This window comes from Carcharhinus amblyrhynchos, chromosome 7 (assembly GCF_965287045.1).
Source record: "Carcharhinus amblyrhynchos chromosome 7, sCarAmb.v2.hapA, whole genome shotgun sequence".
In the NCBI taxonomy this organism is placed as follows: domain Eukaryota; kingdom Metazoa; phylum Chordata; class Chondrichthyes; order Carcharhiniformes; family Carcharhinidae; genus Carcharhinus; species Carcharhinus amblyrhynchos.
The window spans coordinates 26,371,171-26,391,552 of record NC_137330.1 but is presented as its reverse complement, the minus strand read 5'-3'; the positions used below and the strand labels follow the sequence as shown (position 1 = coordinate 26,391,552).

The 20,382-nt window shown below is 36.7% G+C and overlaps 1 protein-coding gene across 1 annotated transcript in view; it reads right to left on the bottom strand.

The window, feature by feature from the left end:
* Nucleotides 1-2,623: 2,623 nt before the first annotated feature.
* Nucleotides 2,624-20,382, bottom strand: part of agpat5 (1-acylglycerol-3-phosphate O-acyltransferase 5 (lysophosphatidic acid acyltransferase, epsilon)) — a 112,900-nt gene continuing 95,141 nt past the window's right edge. Inside the window, exons 7-8 of the mRNA XM_080192034.1 lie at nucleotides 8,958-9,081; nucleotides 2,624-4,724 (exon numbers count right to left, since the gene is read on the bottom strand). Of these exons, the coding sequence (XP_080048160.1) occupies nucleotides 4,499-4,724; nucleotides 8,958-9,081 (350 nt within the window). The 3' untranslated portion in view covers nucleotides 2,624-4,498. The remainder of the gene's footprint in view (nucleotides 4,725-8,957; nucleotides 9,082-20,382) is intronic.

The window sequence follows — 20,382 nt, the reverse complement described above, 5'->3', positions numbered from 1 at the left end:
CCTGGTAAACCTCCTCTGCACTCTCTCCAGGGTCTCCATGTCTTTCCGGTAGTAAGGCGACCAGAACTGGACGCAGTACTCCAAAAGCGGCCTAACCAACGTTCTATACAACTGCAACATTAGACGCCAGCTCTTGTACACTATACCCCTTCCTATAAAGGCTAACATACCATAAGCTTTCTTCACAACCTTCTCCACCTGTACTGCCACCTTCAAAGACTTGTGCACTTGCACCCCCAGGTCCCTCTGCGTTTCTATACTCTTAATAGGTCTACCCTTTATCATATAACTCCCCCCTACATTATTTCTTCCAAAATGCATCACCTCACATTTATCAGGATTAAATTCCATCTGCCATTTATCTGCCCAATATACCAGCCTATCTCTATCCTGTTGTATTGCTTGACACTGCTCCTCACTGTCTGCCAGTCCAGCCATCTTAGTGTCATCTGAAAACTTGCTGATCACACCACGTACTTCCTCTTCCAAGTCATTTATGTATATTACAAATAGAAGAGGTCCCAGTACTGAGCCCTGCGGATCAGGGTCTCATGGAGGGAGTGGTCCCTGCAGAATGCTGACAGGAGAGAGCAAGAAGATATGTTTCATCATGGCATTATGTTGGAGATAATGTAATGGTAGAGAATGATCTTTAAATGTGGAGGCTGGTGGAGTGGAAAGTGCAAGTAAGTGGACCCTATCATAGTTCTGGGAGGGAGGAGAAGGAGGACACAGAATCTATCTACCGGACTTCAAAATATTCAATGACCCTGCTTCTATCACCTTCGAAGACAGAGTGCTTCAAAATCACACAACCTTCTGGGCATCTGGACAAATACATGAATAGGATGGGAATAGACGGACATGGTCCCCGGAAGGGTAGGGGGATTTAGTGCGCATAGTTGGTGCAGGCTTGGTGGGCCGAAGGGCTTGTTCCCGTGCTGTAATTTTCTTCAGAGGAAAAAAATTCTCATTTCTGTTCCATAATTAAAACAGTGCCCCTAGTTCTGGACTCACCCACAACAAGAAACATCCATTCCACATTCACCTTGTTAAGACCATTCAGGATCTTGTATACTTCAATCAAGTTGCCCTTCATTCTTCGAAACACCAGTGGAAATAAGCCCAGTCTGTCTAACCTATCGTCATAAGACATCCCGCTGATCCCAGGTACCAGTCTAGTAACCCTCTTCTGAACCGCCCCCAACACATTTACAGCCTTCCTTAAATAAAGCCAAATCTGCACACGCTATTCAAAATGTGGTCTCACCAATGCCCTTCATACCTGATTCCTAACACTCTTACTTCTATGTTCAATTTCTCATAATAAATGATAGAATTCCATTAGCCTTCTTGATTATGTGCTGTACCTGCATATTAACTTTGTGACTCATGCACTACAACACCTAGATCCCTCTGCACTTCCAAATGTGGGTGGCATGTTGGTTAGCACTGCTGCCTCATTGCAGCAGGGACCCAGATTCGATTCCAGGCTTGGTCACTGTCTGTACAGAGTTTTATCTTCTCCCTGTGTCTGGGTTTCCTCTGGGTGCTTGGATTTCCTTCCACAGTCCAAAAGACTTACTGGTTCGGTGTATTTGCCATGCTAAATTCTCCCTCAGTATACCTGAACAGTGTGGCGACTCACGAGATTTTCACAATAACTACATTGCAGTATTAAAGGAAGCCTACATGTGACACTAATAAACTTAAATTCTGCAGTTGTTCTCCATTTAAGTAACACCCAGCTTTTTCTTCCTGCCAAAGTAAACAGTTTCACATTTTCTCACATTATAAACCATTTCTCAAGTTTTTGACTACTCAATCAACCTATCTGTATCAGTTTACAAACTCATATATCTTCTTCACAACATAATTTCCAACCTATCTTTTGTGTTGCCTGCAAATTTAGCTACCATGCGTTCACTCCCCTCATCTAAGTCATTGATGTAATTTGTAAAAGGTTGAGAGCCTGGCACGGACCCCTGTGCAATTCGATTTGTCATATCCCGCCAAGTGAAGATCCATTTATGCATTCTCTAACCATTGGAGCAAAATAGATAGCCTCAAGGATTGTGATCCAAGGCTTTATAGCAATGGAATAGTATGAACTCAGTTGTTTCCAATGCTGCTTTAGTCTTCAGGAGTGGGATCCATTTATTTTCCCACATGGGAAAATGCCTAATTTGACAATAGGCTATTGTTAAACTTTCAGAGGCAAACTTACTCGTACAGCATGAAACTCAGTATGTAAAATCTTGAAGTCATGAGGTCAAAGAGGAGTAGGATTCAAGGCAATCTATAGATCCACTGTAAAATCTCAGACTGTTTGATTGCCTGACTTTGCTACGTAATTTGGGTGATAAAGAGAAAAAATATTTTTCTTACTTTGCAGCTAGATGGCAACGTTTTCCAATTATTTAAAAGAACAATGTGTATTACTTTCAGAGATTTAAAAATCTACTGCTTGACTACATATTTATAACCAGATAATGAAGCAAATTAGATAATTGAGATTCCAGATGTAACTAATTTTATCTATAAATTGAATTAGACATAGAAGCATAAATACTTGTTCAGTCTAGTTAATAGCAAAGATAAAGAACCCAAACAGATGGCTATATTATACTTTAATCATTTAAAATTTATTTAAGCAACATGTACACAAATTATAATGCTTAAAAATGCTGTAAAAGAAAACATTAAAACCAATACGCATGCAAGGATATGGTACTGTGATAAATGTTGTAAACATACAGTCTATTAAAACAAATGTGCTTTTAAAAATTGATCAGAATAAACCGACCTGCAATAAAGGTGATCTTTATTTCATTACTTATAAGAAACTATGATTAATCACATTGGCATTGCACCATTTGAATTGTCCTGAAAATGTGTAAAAACATTGATAATACTTTCCATTAGCTCACTGTTGTGCTCTTGGGGAAAGAAATTCAGGATATGTAATCATGCCAGTGATAACACCTAAAATTATTATAAATATTTGTCTGAATTGTGTTTGAGGTAAGTAAAATTAAGAGTGGGTGTAACTATTCAGTTTTCATAAGCACTATTCCAACAGCTGGTGCACTCAAATAGTACACTTAGGAATTATAAACTTTGAGCAAGATTAAAAACTTTGGATTTGTACACTTGGATTGGGCTTTATTATACATACTGTATGTAGAAAAACAAAACCATTTAAGAAATCACAAGGGAAGATTTAATCTAGCTGTCTTGACCCACTAGAGGGAGTATTGTCTTTTCCATAAGCAAATCTGGTTGCAAGTTATAACTGTGATGCATTTCTAATATGCCTGTATTAAGACTGTCATTCGTACCATTGCTGAGAATGAACCAACCAGTCAGCAACAGGCAAAAGGCACATGCTTTCTGTAAATACAGTAAACGGCACATAAAGGCATCACAAAGTTAAGAAAACAGTTCACAATCACTAAGCAACTCAATGACTAAACAGACAAGCAGTAGATTCTTAATCATTTATCCACACAAAGGTCAACACGTACTGTAACCCACTTCATTTCCCAGTGCTTTAACTTCATTGTTTTGTTTGTCAGATGATGATACTCAAGGTGATGTATGAATACAACTGATGACAACAAATGGTTTCAGTCCAACAACTTGACCATTTATGTACACTTAGTACGTACACACCATCTGAAATGACGCAGTAATTAAATATTTTTTAAAAATCACTGTTAGTTCACAAAACTAAGCAATCAGCAACTAAAATTTAGCATTTTACCCATCTTTCACAGCCACACTTATAATTGCATTGTTCTTCTGCACCCCCCTCCCCCCAGACAGGTAAACCATGCTTTAAAGCAATTTCATTGTACTGGAAATATTTTTGGAAGTTTGATTGTAAGTGATACTACACTTAGCTAGAGCAATGTAAAAGGACCACGAACCACTGATGTGCCCTCTTTCACCATGCAGAGAACCAAATGCTATAAGATGATTCTAACAACACCCTAATTCAGAACAAAATACAATGATGCCTTCTCAAAATAATTAAAAATCTTTTCACGTAACAAACAACATTAAGTAGCAGACTCCATGTAAACAAGTACTGCAACACATCAGTTTTTGTTCCTTAAAACAGTACAGCTTGTAGCTACATGTAGCATCAAATCAAGCACTTTTTCAATTCTCAATAGGATTTAACCCCACACCATTTGAATTCTTTAAACAGCCTACAATAATTTGTTCTTCAACTGCACAGAAATACATCAGGGCTCTAAAACTACATTGAGCAGGTAAACTATTGCCACTGAAGTACAGCCATACTAAACAGATACATTACTGGAATATGTTCATTTCAGTCATTAAGGCAAATGTTTTTCATTAGAATATAAAATTTCTTGAACTGCAATTTTGAAACCCCATTTTGCAGGTAACTTCCGAAAAAATGCTATACAAGCAATTACATTAGGATTATTCTAAATAATTAGAACTTGCATCAAAGAATGGAGTTCTAGGGTCTAACATTAACCCATAACCAGCCCACTAATGTTCCGTAAATCCATGTCTTCATATAAATCTTCCTTCCAGATTCTGTCAGCAGCATGGGGACTGTCAGACCACCAAGGAAGAGCAAGGATGGAAGAGTCCTCATAAGGCTCAACTGTGATCTGCAGCCCTCTCCAGGAAATTTGTATCGTTTCTGCTCATCTTCTGCCTCATAAAATTCTGTTAGCAATCTGTCAAACAGGGGTGGAAAACAACAACAATTGGAACTTCAGGTCATGCAAATATGAAAGCAATTAAATCAGGCTTAAAATGTCCCAACAGCTTTATTTCACATTTCTTAAAGTTAGAAACTGAAATTCAGCAACTGTTGTAATGAAAAAAGTATTACTTGCAAAATATGCTCAAAATGTCACATGATAGCTTTCATACTTCACTCCCATTATAAATTCCTAATATCTGAAACTGTTAAAATAGTAACCTAGATCAAACCTGAGTGCAAAATTAATCTATCACAGTTAGGAACTAGGACAGTGCTCACTTATAAACTTTGACTTTTCTGGAAAACAAATCTCTGTTATTGTAAAAACAATTTGAAAAAGTAAATGACGATAAAATTTAAACATACTGACTTCCCACCTACTTTGGTGTAGTTGCACCATTAAGAATTACTGAATGTTGTTTAGCCTTCAATGTCACATATACTGCAAAAAGAGAAAACATATAGCAAGTGTGTGTAAAGAGGACTTCTATATTTCAGTACACTGGAGGAGATCCTGTCTACTTGAAGGGAGCCTAAGGTCCAATGCCCCATCAAGGACAGAAATAAATATCTTACATGGCTCAACACAGTAGCTGCCGGAAGGATGCTTCCCCTGGCTAGTGTGTCTAGAAAGAAGGGTGACAGACTCAAAATAGGAGGCCCTTTAGTACTGTGATGAGAAGGAATTTCTTTAATCAGAGCTTAGTGTATCTTTGAATCCCAGCGTAGTGTGGAGGCTCAGCCATGGAGTATATTCAAGGCAGACATTAATAGATTTCTGGATATGAAAGATATCAAGGGTTATGGAGATAGTGCAGGATAATAGCATTGAAGTAGAAAATCAGCTATGGATGTAATTGAATAGTGGAGCAGGCTTGAGGGGCTGAATGGCCTCCTCCTAAGTCCCTAAATGTAATTTTACTTTCAGGGAGCAGAAACGTGATGCAAGTCTTCAGCAAAATCTGTAAATGATTAATGATTGGTAGGGATGGATAAATTGGTGCAACAACTTTTGAAGATATTCCTGTAAGCAATTACATTCAGGCAAAACCCCTACATTTCAATCTAAGTACAAACAGAACAAGTGGATCAACCGCTTATGTAAACTGGCCAAGTCTTGCCAGCAATGACCTTTCCACCATCCGTGTGGAAAGAAGTTTATTTTGTTTGAAGTGAATCATACATTACATGTGCATTAAAATGTGCAACAGTGTGTGGTGGTATTAAATAGAGCAGGGAATACTTCTGTTCATCCTCCTAATATTTACTTACAAAGTAAATAATTATAGCACATGCAGTCAAAGCAGCAATCAGATTTTTTTTCCTCCCTAAATTGTTGGGAGTTTCCTTTTAACAGAAGAGCTATTATTGGTGCCGATTCTGAGTTTTCACTTGAAGAAGGATGATGCATAAAATGACCCAAAATAGTGTTAAAGCTAAACAAATGCTTAAACTTTCAAAAAGAAAGCTACTCTGAAAATAAACTAGTACCCCATGTGGATGCCATGGAAATCTGATTATTATGTACATTTTACATATAGTATACAGCATGGAACAGGTCATTCAGCCCAACTAGTCTATGCTGGTGTTTACATTCCAAAGAAATTCTTCTCAACCCTCTTCATGTAACTCCGACAACATACAATCTGAGCTCTGATGAGACTGGAAACACTAGCTGTCTTCTCGCTCCAAAGATGCTGACAGACCTGCTGTGATTTTCCAGCATTTTCCGTTTTTGTTTCAGATTCCAGCATCTGCAGTAATTTCCTTCAATATACATTGAATTGGTAATTTTTTCTTTCTCATTGTGCTTATTGAGCTTGCGATTAAATGTGGCAGTGCTTATTATGTTGCTCTGGGTTACAGTACATCTGCATTTTAGATAGAATTGAAACAGCACAATTCAATTGAAAAATGTTCATTTTTTCGTGAAGATTAAGTATGCCCATTAAAATTTGAGATCTGATGATGATCATTTTGGCCACAACAGTATTATTCACTTCATGAGATAAAATTATATAAAGATGTTTGTCAGGTATTTGGAAATAAATTTTGCAGGAAACTTGGTCTGATTAGACCATTGTCAATATCTGCAGATTGGATAAATAAATGTCAGAACTGCTTACGGATATCAGTGTTGGCCTGCAATTCACCCTACCCAGGTAATGGTCTCTATCTTTTGATTCATTTTGTATGACAAATTCAAAATATTACCTTGTTCAAAGTTATTCTATTCGCATGGAATGATTAAATCTGACTTTTCCTTAAAATACACAATTTCAAATCTGGAGCCCAAAAAGGCTTTCAAGTACTAAGATGGATGGATCTACAATACAGGCAACCTGAATGTAAACAAAACAGGGTGGAGAAAGCACAGTAGAGAATAAAGTAAGGGAGGACATTGATGGAAAGGGAATACAAAGTGGAAGAGTTTCATGAGAAAGATTAAACGTAAAGCAAGAAAAAAATTAAGAGTCAAAATGCCCATATGACATGGTACATCCATAACGAAGGAGGGGAGTTAGAGGCTTGAAATAGACTCATGAATGAGTTTGAAGTACGTGGAGTCAGGGACAAGTGCATTTAAATTTCCTCTGTCACATGTTCAACCAGACTACCAGCCTTTCAATGCCCAAGAAATGCCTATCTCTAACCAATTCACAATACTTACATGTTTTGTGTCACTGACAAATTTTGAAATTATGTACTGCACACTAAAGTCCAGGTCATCAACTGAAATTAAGAAAAAAAGTGAACCTCATACTAGTGCCTGGAGAACTCCACGATGGCAATCTTCTCCAGTCTGAAAAGCTACTGTTTCCTGTTCCACAGCCAACACTGTATCTGCATTACCACTGGCTTTAATTTCATGGGCTTGAACTTTGCAATTAAGCCTGTAAGGCTGCACTTTCTTGAGCGTCTTTTGAAAATCCATGTAAACCACATCAATTGTAATACCCTCAACCAGCCTCTTTGTTATCTCAGGCAAAAATCTCCATGTTTTTAACAAATTGCCCTCAGCTATTCTAGATTTGTCCAAGTGACTGCTAATTTTGTTCTGGGTTATTGTTTCTAGAAACTTTCGCACCACCGATATAATTAATCTTCCAAATGCTTTACTATGTGTGTATTTCTTAAATTGTTACTATGGAAACAAGCAACACTCATGGAAATTGTTACTTTTATGCATACTGCTTTTTTAAGCAATAAAGAGTAAAATTATCCCCATAGTGGTCATCAGATGATGCCATGTGACACGTCAGGTTTTTGACATTTTTACTCGAGCCAATCATAAAGAACTGGGGAGGTATGTGCATGAAATTATGTCTGCGCTGATTGACTGAAGCAGCAATTTGGTATTTGGTGAATTGCTCAGAGAGCCGGTAGTAGAAATGAAGACTGAATCGCCTCCTTCTGTGTTGCAACAATTCTGTGATACATGGGAGAATTAGCCAATTGCTAGAGGTCACTACTTGCATGGTAAGTATCTTAACAGCTGGGTCAATAAAATTATTGCTAGCCCCTTGATTGTAACTCATCCAAGGGATATTAAGAGTATCGAATAACATTCCTGATGTCCATGCTAAACAAAATGCTGACAAAATAATCAACTCACTGAATATACACACAAGACCACCCAAATAAAATGAATTCCCCAGTATTTAGATCAGGCACACATACGAATCTTGTGAGTGAAAAGGGCTTACTTGAAATTCACTCCAAATGACAAACTTAAGAAGGGAAGTGGTCTGAGGAAAGTGAGGCAGGAAAAATGTGCCCAAGGACGAAGGAAGAGGAGATTTTTAAGTACAACATCGAGCTTATTGGATCAAAAAGCATTTGAATGTTTTTACGCTGTGAAAAGTGTTTGTTAATACAGAACAAAGTTAACCCAATGTAAAACAAACTTTAGTACCTTCAAATGAAAAAAATCAAAAATCTTCCTCACTACTCTTACGAAGAGAAGAGAATCAATAGTATTTGATGCGTCTACAGATAAAATGATACCTTCAAAGAAAACAGGACAATTTTCCAACATCGTGCTCTAGAGCCATGTTTCACTGTTTAAACAGATCTGCAATAATTTAATCCCAGCTCTTTGCAACTAAATCTTCAGAAAGTACTTATAATGTTGGTAGAGCATCTGTGCATTTGGTGCAAATAATGATTAAATGACTATTACAATGGAAAAGTTGTTACTGACTTGTCCTTTATTTCGAAGCGTTCATGTAACCACCTCTTCAGGAATATAGCTTCCTCTGGAACCTCTGTCACATCCACACGCTCAAAGAAAATATGTATCCTTGGACACTCCCTGCACAAGAATTCTGTGAATCAAAGGAACAAAACTGTAAATGGAAAACAATGAAACAATTAATAAAGCTGCTAACTGCACTAATATTACAAAAATACTATTTTCCAAATAATTGACCAAAAATAGTAGTTGAGGTGGGTTAAACAACTGTGAAAGATATTTTAATAGATCATTTCTTATGTGTGAAGTTTCAGCTTTAATATCTCAACAAACAAAGCAAGTGGCAATCAAGTGTAAATACATATTCATTACTTTCACTGATCAACTTGCCATTATTATAGATGATGGGCAAAACATCAACTTCAAGACACTTCATATTCAAACATATTGAAACAAATCGAACAAAAAAAAAGTAAAACAGCGACTATCTAATTTAATTTGACACAAGGTGGAATGACTGACTCAGATATCCTCAGTCCAAAGAATTTTTAATTATTTACAGTTCAAAGCAAATTATCAATGCCACAGAACAGAAATACAGCAATGGCTTCAAGGTCTATTACTGACTTCTTTCCTAATGATTCCAGATATTAAGCAAATTATCATGACATGAAAAAAATCATATCCAACATACAAATTACATATTCAGAACCTCCACTCATGAGGATGACATTAACACCACAACCATTAAATTACTCTGAATAAGTAGTACTGAATAAAGTCATTTTACGTCACTTAAATTCCAATTCCTTTTTGCAGGTTCATTCAATTTTCAAAGTAATATTGCTTTTTTACCACAACTTCTTAAAATATAAGATATATAAAATTTAATATAAATACAAAATATATATGATAAATAAAATATAACATATCTTCACAAATGAATTCTTGTGGTGAATTCAATTAAGTTGGACTAAATATCTAGAAAGATATTTATATGGAAATGTGTTATATGGAAACATTAAGCATGTAGGTTAAGCTTGATGATATATAATATATAAACACACACTCACAACCAAAAAAAAAGGATACATGAGTGGGGAGACAGCAATGTGGCAAGCCCAGCTGGCAGGAGTGTTTAACATGTCTAGGAAAATGGCAAGTGCGAAGTCCATGGTTTTACCTACATTGAAACGGATGGATGAAAAATCATGGGCTTCCAGCTATTTCCAAAGATCACTGCTATCAAAATAAGACCTAAACTAAAACAATGCAAATAATATTAACTGAGTTACAAGTTTGGATGGCAGTGGCACAATTCTTGTGTATTCATTGGCTTTCTGATTGCTTCTTGCAGTTTAATGAGACAAGTCAGATTCATTGCCGCTGAGAAACAATATTGTAATAATCACTGAAAATTAACATAAGCCAGCACACAAAATGAAACAAAGATCAAACAAATCTTATTGCAACTTGAAAAAACTTCTGAAAGGATCTATGCAGTAGGGATACTTCAGAGCTAATGCAAATATGACTTCCTTTATGTTGTTAACCCTAACGGCAAGGAAATGAGTAATGAAATGGGAAGAAAATAAAATTTCAAAACCTGTCTGGAACAAACAGAATTTGGTTTGAGGATGGATATTTAAAAGGAAGTAATTGCCTATGCAAATAATCTGGAACCCTTGCCATATGACACACATTCAGTACAACTACTACCTTCATCAAACCATGAACCATTTTTACAAAAAAGAAAAAGCTTCAAAACACAGCATTCCCACTACGGGAAAGATTGGTTAAATATAAATCTGATAACTCAAAAGACAGTCAAAGACATATCAAAAACCAAGGCAATTTCTGAGTTATATTAACAGGAATGTAATACAATTGATTGTGACAAAGTAAATGGAAAAATGCAAAAAAACCCAGCAAGGTAACAATGTGCCTAATGGATTCATCAATGCAGGATTGCAAGTGAAAAGAAGCTTCCTTGTCACCTCGCCAATGATTTTAAATCCATGAACTCTGGTTGTTAACCTACATGCTACAGGGAATATTTTTTTGCTATCTACTCTACTCTGTCAAAATCACATTATCTTGAAAGCCTCCGATGCGCATGAGCTGTACTTCAGATAGTAGCAAAGTCATTTGAGTCAAAAAGTTACGGGGTTCAAGTGTCACTCCAGAGTGTGAGCACAAAAATCAAGGTTGGCACTTCAACAGATGACTGAGTGGGTGCTGCACTGTGTTAAGTGGTAACTTATCAAACCTCCCCTCATAACTGAAGTCTTTCATCCTGGTAAATGTTTTCTGCAAGCGAGACTGTTACAACTTTCCTGAAATCCAAAATTGCCACAATATTCCAGCTGAGATCAAATACTGATTTACGACATTCCAGCAGGATTTCCATGCTTTTATAATCTTTTCCTCTATTCATAAAATCATGTAACCAATATACTTAACTCCCTTATCAATTTGTCCTGATGCATTTAAGGATTTGTGTGCATAGACATCAAAGGCTTCCTCATCTACATTTTACAAAATCACACTATAGGGTATTATCATTTCACATTAGTTGTTCCACATGTAATTTCACACACCTCTGCAATGAATTTCCTCCAATATTCTCCTGCCCATATCATCATTATCCTAAATATCATCCTGAGTCCTATTCTCACTATTATCCATTGCTTTGCAAAGTTTCAGAATCTCTCCGCTCAAGACTAGGTCATTTACAGGGTTTGAAAATTTACCTAATTTACTTTCCATCTTATTTCAACAGGATATTAGGGTATGTTCAAACATAAGAAAATTTCAGTGGCTTTTGTACCATCGGAGGGTCTATTGAAAGTAAACCGTAGTGTTTTGATGAATGATTATTTTGTAATTACACTGAACTAGTTGGTTAAGATGTGCAGGTTGGAATCAGGCAGGAAACTAACAGGATGAACAATTGGGGGGCAGTAAGAATAAGACCCCCATCAGCATGTATGTTCAAGAGCAGTATTCACAATATACAGAGGAGGAATGTCATACCAGGTCTTAAATCTATCTCCATAAATAAGATTTGACAATATGAATAAAAACATTTTGGCATTTAAAACGTAAGGATTTTTTGAACTAGCTTCTTTATACTTGTTTCTTCCAGATCCCATACGGAATTGTCTTCTTTTTGATAAAAGCTGAATTTTGTTTGCTTACTTCTACAGAAGTCCCCATTAATGTTATAAACAGTGATCAAACCTAGATATGCAATTCACATTGGTCTCATTACAGAGTGCAAACATGCAACGAGAAATTAATTAGGAGAACGTTTCTTGTTTATAACCAAGACGTCAAGCACTTTTTCAGTATAATTTTCTTTAACTGCAGTATGACTTTCATTAAGTTATTTTCACAGTTGTGAAGGTGCTGTAGAGTGATGAATGCAGCAAAGAGTAATAACAATAAATTTTAGAAGGGAGCTTGTCAACGAAACATGATGATGAGGGTCATACAGGACACTCTCTTTCAGCATCTGTACTGAATGGCAGCTGCATTTTCTCACCTAATTGGAAGATTACAAACGAATGAAAGTACATACTTAAGAATTCTATTTCTCAAGATGGATGTTGCAATTCTGTTTTTTATTGACTGCATTTATGGATAACTGCACTCTAGTGGTAAGCATATTTAGGAAGTTCCCAAGTTTGATGGCTGATCTTTACTGACTTCGGAAGTCCACGATCATGCTTTACAAATTGCCACAATCCTTGAGCATGATGTTGTCTCCCCGATGTGTATCCACCTTTCCAGCAACTCCACATTTGAATGCCTTCAATCAAGTCTCCCTCGCCACGATATCACTGGAATGGCTCCAATCGGTTACAAACGTCACCCACTGTGACAGCAACTAGGTGCAATATCCCCCCTAATTCTCATGATCAAATTGTAGTTCACCACACTTTCACCTCTGTCCCTCATCCATTATTCAGATGATGAGGATTGCCATTGCTTGGCTCCACCGTTACCTATCTAGCTGTTAATGAACTTCCTGCAATGGCTTTGTTGCACTTGAACCATTACTTCTGGAACTTGAACAATAATCTATCTGCAGTCCCCTCCTATATCTCAGAAACATGTTGCTTTTCAGCATCATCCAATTATATATATTCCAAACTTGTTCTTATGACAATTAGCTCTGAACCGCTACCACTTATCTCAACTGCACTGACGTACTGTCACAGTACTTTCCCGACAAAACTTCTTCCAACATTAGGAAACTGAAACACGGAAGAATGGAAACGCGATGCATTGTCTTTGGTGCCCGTCATTTCCTCTATTTCCTAACCACTGGTTCTGCTCCTTCCCCACACTGGATTTTGTCTGAACCAGACAGTTCACAACCCTGGGCATTTTATTTTGACTCTGAGCTGAGATTCCGGTCCCATTACCTCTGTTTACAAAAACTGGTTACTTTCATCTCTGTAAAATCATTCATGTCAGCACGTCTGGTGCCAAAATCCTCATCAATGCTTTTGTTACCTCCAGATAAAGGACTACAATATTCTCCTTGCCTGCTTCCAATGTCTACCCTCCATAACCTGAGGTTCATGCCACACTCTGCTACCTGTATTCTTACTTGTACCAACTCCTATTCATCCATAATCTGGCTTTGGTTCATCAATGACTCCATTTTAAAATTCTCATGTTCACTCCCCTCTAACTTTATTCATACCCAACTTATAACCTCCAGCAGCCCTAAATTCCTTTGAGAACTTTGCATTCCTCCAACTCTGCCCTCCGCTGTATCTCCCACCTCCTCTGCTCCATTAGCAGCAATGTACTCAAACATCGAGGTCTATGCCCTAGAATTCCCTCACTAATTTCTCCACTATGTTTTCTTCTTCCAAGGCATTCTTTAAAACATGGCTCTCTCCTCTGTCTCAAAGTCTCTCGATCTGATTCGTTGTTAGTTTTTGCCTGATTTTGCTTCCGCAAACACCTTAACGATGTTAAAGACATAACATAACACGAAGTTGTCATTTTGTTGTACAGAATTTGTGTATTACTGAAAAAAATGACATTTTGTCAAAGCTTTTCATCTTGCACTTATCAGGCCAATTTGCAAGAAAACCAATGAAAGGGAAAATAACTAATTTATGCTATGTGAGAAGGAAGTGCTGATTGGTTGGCAAGAGGACTCTGATTGGCAGAGGTATTGTCATGGAGAATGTGCATGGTAATAACAGACCATTTGACAACCAAGCAACATTCTCTTGCTATATGGTTTAGTTGTTTTCAACAATAACTGCAAATTGTTAGGATGTAGACCATTGCAGGCTGCCAAAAAGCTAACATACTGGAAAACCTGAAGAGTGGCACAGAGCTGAGGAACTGAGGCACAGATGGAGTGGAACAGAGATTGAGAGTAAAGAAACTACCAAAATTGAGAGTGGTCTAGAAGTCTCATACATCTTAAAATTCCAAGTCAGGAAATGGAACCACATGAATTGGCAGAACTTATATATCTTTTTGATGCACCCTCTCCTATGCATTTCACTGGTTTCCAAACAGCATGCCACGATTAATAGCACTTTGATTTGTATATATTTTGTAAAAGCCACTGTATCATTTTAAAAATGATGCTAAAAATTATTCATGCTATTGTTAGTACACTGAACAAAAATCTGAAATGTAAAATCAAGCACTATTAGCACATGAATGATCATGATCATTTGAGACATAGTACAAATTGGAGCCAATTTTCTCTGCTGTACTCATGTTGAAACAGCTGGATTTTATTATAGAAATCACAAGGGAACACTGACAATCCCAAGAACTTTTCATTTCACATCACTTGAATTTCCCCAATGGCTAAATCCAACTTTGCTGCAACATAACTATTCCCTCAGTGCTTTAGATAGATTGCAGTTATACAGCAGATATACTTTGCCATTTGAATTCAGTACACTAGTTCTTACAAACTTTTAAAAGTTGAAAAGATAATGAAAAAATACAAATGCACATGCGTGGTCTATTTTAGGAGCACATTATAGTGGGAATCACAGGTTTAATGTAATCAAAGGTGAGGCACAAACTTTCAAGAGAATTTTAAAAAATGTTTTACTTCACTGGAGCTCAGAAAGCTAAGGATTATAAAAGTTTAAAATGTGATACACTATTTCCACTTCTCAGATGGTAAATAAAAGGTACACATCTAATTAGAAAGATACAGGGAAGATTTGAAAATATATTTCTTTATACAGAGTACTTAGAACAATTCTCGGCAACAAATCAACGTTGAAGCAGACTAAAAGTTTCTTAAAATAGAAATATTACATAGTTATTCGAAAAGGGAAATATTGAAAGCTACAAGGAGTAAGAGGAGTGGATTTGGACCAGTTGGCTTGTAATGGAAAATAAGTGGTGCAACTGAATAGATGGGATATCATCTTTCTGAACTGCAGTATTCTAGGATTTTACAGGTCAAGTTTTAGAAATTGTCACATTGCTAAAAGCCTTTTATATTTCATGATAAGACATTAGGGTATGATAATTAAAATCAATGTACCGTTAGGTCTACAGTAAATAGGCAAGGACTTCAGATCACCACCGTCACCATTTATACCAGACAGGGTCTCAATCCTTTGGGGTGCTGGTGACTTCCCCTTTTCCATAAGACAGCATGCAATTTATCACAGGAATTGTCTTCATTTTTCACAATACAATATTGAATCCCAATCACACTTCTCCCACTCCCTTTGAAAACTTGTGTCTTGGATAAAAAATGGGTTTGAGCTTATTTCATGTGTGTTTCACTTTAAGCAACTACCTGGAAGAACCCACATCCTAAAATACAATGAAATAATTACTTCCAGCTTGTTACCATGAACTTAACACAGATATTCTTGACTCTCAAGTTTTCCAATATCATGCTTTTACTTGATGGAATATTTTTCTACTCTCTGTATACAGATACAACAGTTTGCAAGTAAAACCCTACCACTGCATGATAAGTGCATGGAGAATCTTATGTTTTTTTTAAAAAAATGCTCACCTTCTTAAATGATGAGGCAAATTAGAAAATAATTCGAGACAGCCAATTCCTCGCCATATCGGGCGAGACAAAGACTTGGTTGACTGAGCCCTGGAATGCACCTGGAATGCACTTTTCACTACAACTGGAGATACTAGCTTTCTATGACAAATACTATATGCAGGCTATAATTTAGGAAAAAAGGCTACATATATTTCCAGTTGAATCACTTTTTCTTTGCGGGAGGGTAGAATTATAGCACAGAAGAGGAGATGAAATCAAAAAACAGGTGATTCAGTAATCTAACCCTTTTCATTAATTTCCATACAAGACCTAATCCCAGGAATTCCAACCTCAAACCAAATATCATAAATCCAGCCATGACATTTAAAATCACCCAAGTTCCTACTTCCTTCGTTCATTATACAGGAAACTGATGATTATTTTTACAATAATCTCTTGCACAGTATTATTTACTGAAGTGTTTGAAGTTATAACCAATCCTCTTTCACAATTTACACAGGAAGTCAATAACAATTGCTATGTTCAAATGGAGAAGCAGTATATGGATGAAATTTGTCCTGAAGACTTTGAAGTGATATATTCTATTCCAATTTTTTTCATGATAAATTCCTGTATCTACATTTATAATGGAGTTATAGAGGTATTTACAACTTTGAGCTTAATTGCTCAGTCTGTCAACATTTTGTTGCATTGCGGAAGTGGTCTATGGTAAAGCTAGTAGAAGTTAAACAGCCATTGAGACTGCTGACGTAAGTTTGGTACTTATTTGATAATATGGCACTGAAGAAAATGAGGATGGAGATCAGAAAACCCTCTATGGCTATCCACTGAGGATATCAAGACTTTTTCATGAGATGACATTAACTCAGCTTCTGGCTTCCTGAGGGAAATATGTTATTTCACTATTCCTGCCTTTCTTTTTTACCATCTGCATCCAAGATGTATTCAAATGCTAGGCAAGTACAGGTAGTCTTCGGACTTGAGACACAATTGGTTCCTGAAAACTATGAATTAACTTCAAATGTCATAAGGTTGAATCGATTTTCCCACAAGAAAATGTGATAAAATCAGGGGTTCATTCCTAAGCAAAAGACCTGATACCCTATTTTCATCAAAAATAATCTAGAATTTTTGTACTCAATTATGCATTATGAAATATAAATTTAAAAAGTTTGGAAAGACAAAAATTCACCAAGTAAAAATGTCATGGAATAGCAACTGAGCATCAAGTCAGGGAGATGGGTGACACAAAAAGTCAATATGTACATATGGATATTTGAACTTATTCAGTGATGTGCCATGTAAAATTGAAATCAAATTTGTAAATACAAAACAGAGTGCCAATTTCTAAAAGTTTCTAATTGAATCTCATCATAAGTTTAAAATCAAGGACTGGCTGTTGTTTGAATATGGAACTAGAAATTGAACATGCACTAGTCAACTGCAGAGATTTCGTCCAGGGATCCAAATAGCAAAGAACAGTGAAACTATTAAATCCTCAGAAGCTTTTAGTTTCAATATAGAAGCTCTTGTTCTTGCCACAGAAACTGATTTTAGCTATTATTCCTCACTTATAATGTAACACAGTCATTTTCAAACCAACCACTATTTTAGAGTCCAGCCATTAAAAATACTCTCAGGCATTTTTATTTCAGATTTATGTATTTTGTTACCTGGGGTGGTTATCCCTTCTCCCTTTCCTGTAATTTTAGCCCTTTTTATGACCTGTCTAGTCTGACAGTTCTACAACCTATAACTGCTTACAATACCTCCTGCAGTCAATTAAATGCAAGTGGCATGTACAACCTCTCTCTCTAATTTTCTTTTCCCATACCGCAATGTCCATTGTGGATCATTTCCAATTGAACAGAAACACACACACACTTTGGAAACAATTCTTGGTATCAATGATCCCTGACAATATTTCTGAATTCTCCTCCTCCTGTTCTCAATGCAAATGCATCTGACCTAAATGACTAAACTTTGTGTACGAATCTGGACAGTGAGTATTGATAATCTTTGTGATCCTGAAAGGCATTATAACCAAATCTTATATTACCCTAAGTTATTAAGTTAGTATACATGTCTGGATTAAGAAAATGCCAATCGGAATGGGAATTAAGCCCAACTGTCTCTTCTCCAGCACTGAAGCCCAGAGATCGAGTGTAACAATCCACCCGTGGCACTGTTTTAAGATCAGCTAATGATATTCAAGAATGAGACCCAAATCCTGGAGTTATGGTTTCTGTACAATGCTGTTCTATACTAGGCAGTGCTTTTACATATACAGCCATCAGAGAGAATTAAGTTTAGAGTATTTCACTGAATATTACAGTTATTTAAACAGATGCAGTATCTCCCGACAATGAAACTATTCATCATTAATTCTGAAGTTTAAGATCCATCAAAAACTACTGTGCAAAAACAGAACTGGGAAATAGCTGTCACTTACCAATGAAATATGCCCATTCCGCATATGTATTCTAAAAACACACTGATAACTGTGGCAGCTCTTTCATTATTTTGAAACTTAAGCAATTGTCTGAAAGCTATTGGATTAAAACAAAAATCAAAAACACTGAAAATGTCATTCTCCAGATGTTTTCAGGCCAAAGTTGGCAAAGTCAGGATATTATTCAGTTGTTCAGTATTTGGTTTCTTTACATTGGAAGAAGATGAGTTCCCCCTACATGCCACTTCAAGTTACTTTTCCCAGGCTATAAAAATTAGAGAAATAAAACTGGCAACACTCAAAATGATCAGTTGTTGGACTAAGGCCAATAATAAATAAAATAACAGTTAATAATATTTGCCAAGGAATACTTAACTGGGTCATGATTTTGCATGCATCAGATTTTTGGTGCGCCTATCACTGCGTTCACAATTAATGCCTTCTACGATGCACTTTTGGTTAGTAGCTAAATGGATGCACAAAGGCAACAAGACCAAAGAGAAGTATGAATTGCAGAGGCCATTTGGTCCAACTAGTTCATCTTTCTACAGAATCATAATTTTGCTCATTTACATCAGGTAACAGTCCCTTAAATAAACGTAGAGTTTCTTCTCAGTTACCATACCTAGAAAATCATTCCAGGTATTAGTCACTTGGAATGAAGCTGTGCACACTGGCACCAATTATCAAGATGCAGCTTCCACCTCATATTGGCTCACATATGTTGGGGTCTGCTTTCAAATGGCTATGAAACAAAGCTACATTTACACAGTGCATTTAATGTAGTAAAATATCCCAAATTTGGAAATTGTCAAGTCTCGAGGTCACAAGGTATGGATGAGGGCTTCAGCAGCAGAAGATGAGTTCAGGCAAGGTGGAAATTGAGCGTGTTATGTTTCTGATTGGTGTCACAGCTTGACTGACATCCAACACTGAGCAGAAATTACATCTAAGTATTGAGCAGTTTGAAGGCATTGTCTTTGATTCCAACCACAAGCTCAGTTCCTTTCCCAATGTTTTCATTTTATAATGCAACTGTCTGAAGCCGAACAATACTATTTGCAACCTTGTGTTGTGTTTGACCCCTGACCATACATCACCAACGATGTCTAATCCCATCTCATCAGATAGAAAAGCAAATTAGACCTACACAAACTGATAAAATAAAGGGTCAAAGCCCTCCTATCATCTGTGTAAAATAGCTACTAATTGATACTACCTTCTACTAGTGAAGTATGGTTGAATGGAAAAGCTACGTTTTCAAGAACTGAACAGTGGCAAGACTGAATCCAGTATTAACGGCACAAGAAATTCTGGATTCAGATTTCATATCACTTCTTGGCAACTTGTTTAGAATAATCCCGATGATGCATAAACTTAGTATCCTGTTTGATTATGAGTTGAGATACAAACTTCTACACTATCCATCACCAAGACTTTTATTTCCACTGCTAAAATGTCATCTGCTGTCCACATAACTCACTCATCATTGCTGGAAACAATATACATACTGTCTTCCCCTTAAGACTCTCTATTTCTGCTAAGTTCTCTATAGCAAGTAGCAGCTTACACATGAAGGCATTTCCATCCTGCTGCCTGCGTTCATTCCCTATCAAGTTGCAGTACAGTGTTCAGTAAATAAGGTGGGCCGACACTTCGGTGAAGCAGTGACAAAATGGTACATAATCAAATATTCCAAATTTTCAGATTATGCATTAAATTGGAGCCCCAATTGCAGGCTCAGGTCAAAGTAAAACACCCAATTGCACGCTCCAGCAAAGCAGGATGCTCTCAGGGTGTTGCGTCAATATTCCTCCTTCAGCCATTACCATTAAAAACAAGTCATCCTGTCTCCATTAAATTGCTCAAAATAACTGCGCTTGATTAGAAATCTGGAACAAAACAAAAAAAATGCTGGAAATACTCAGCAGGTCAAGCTG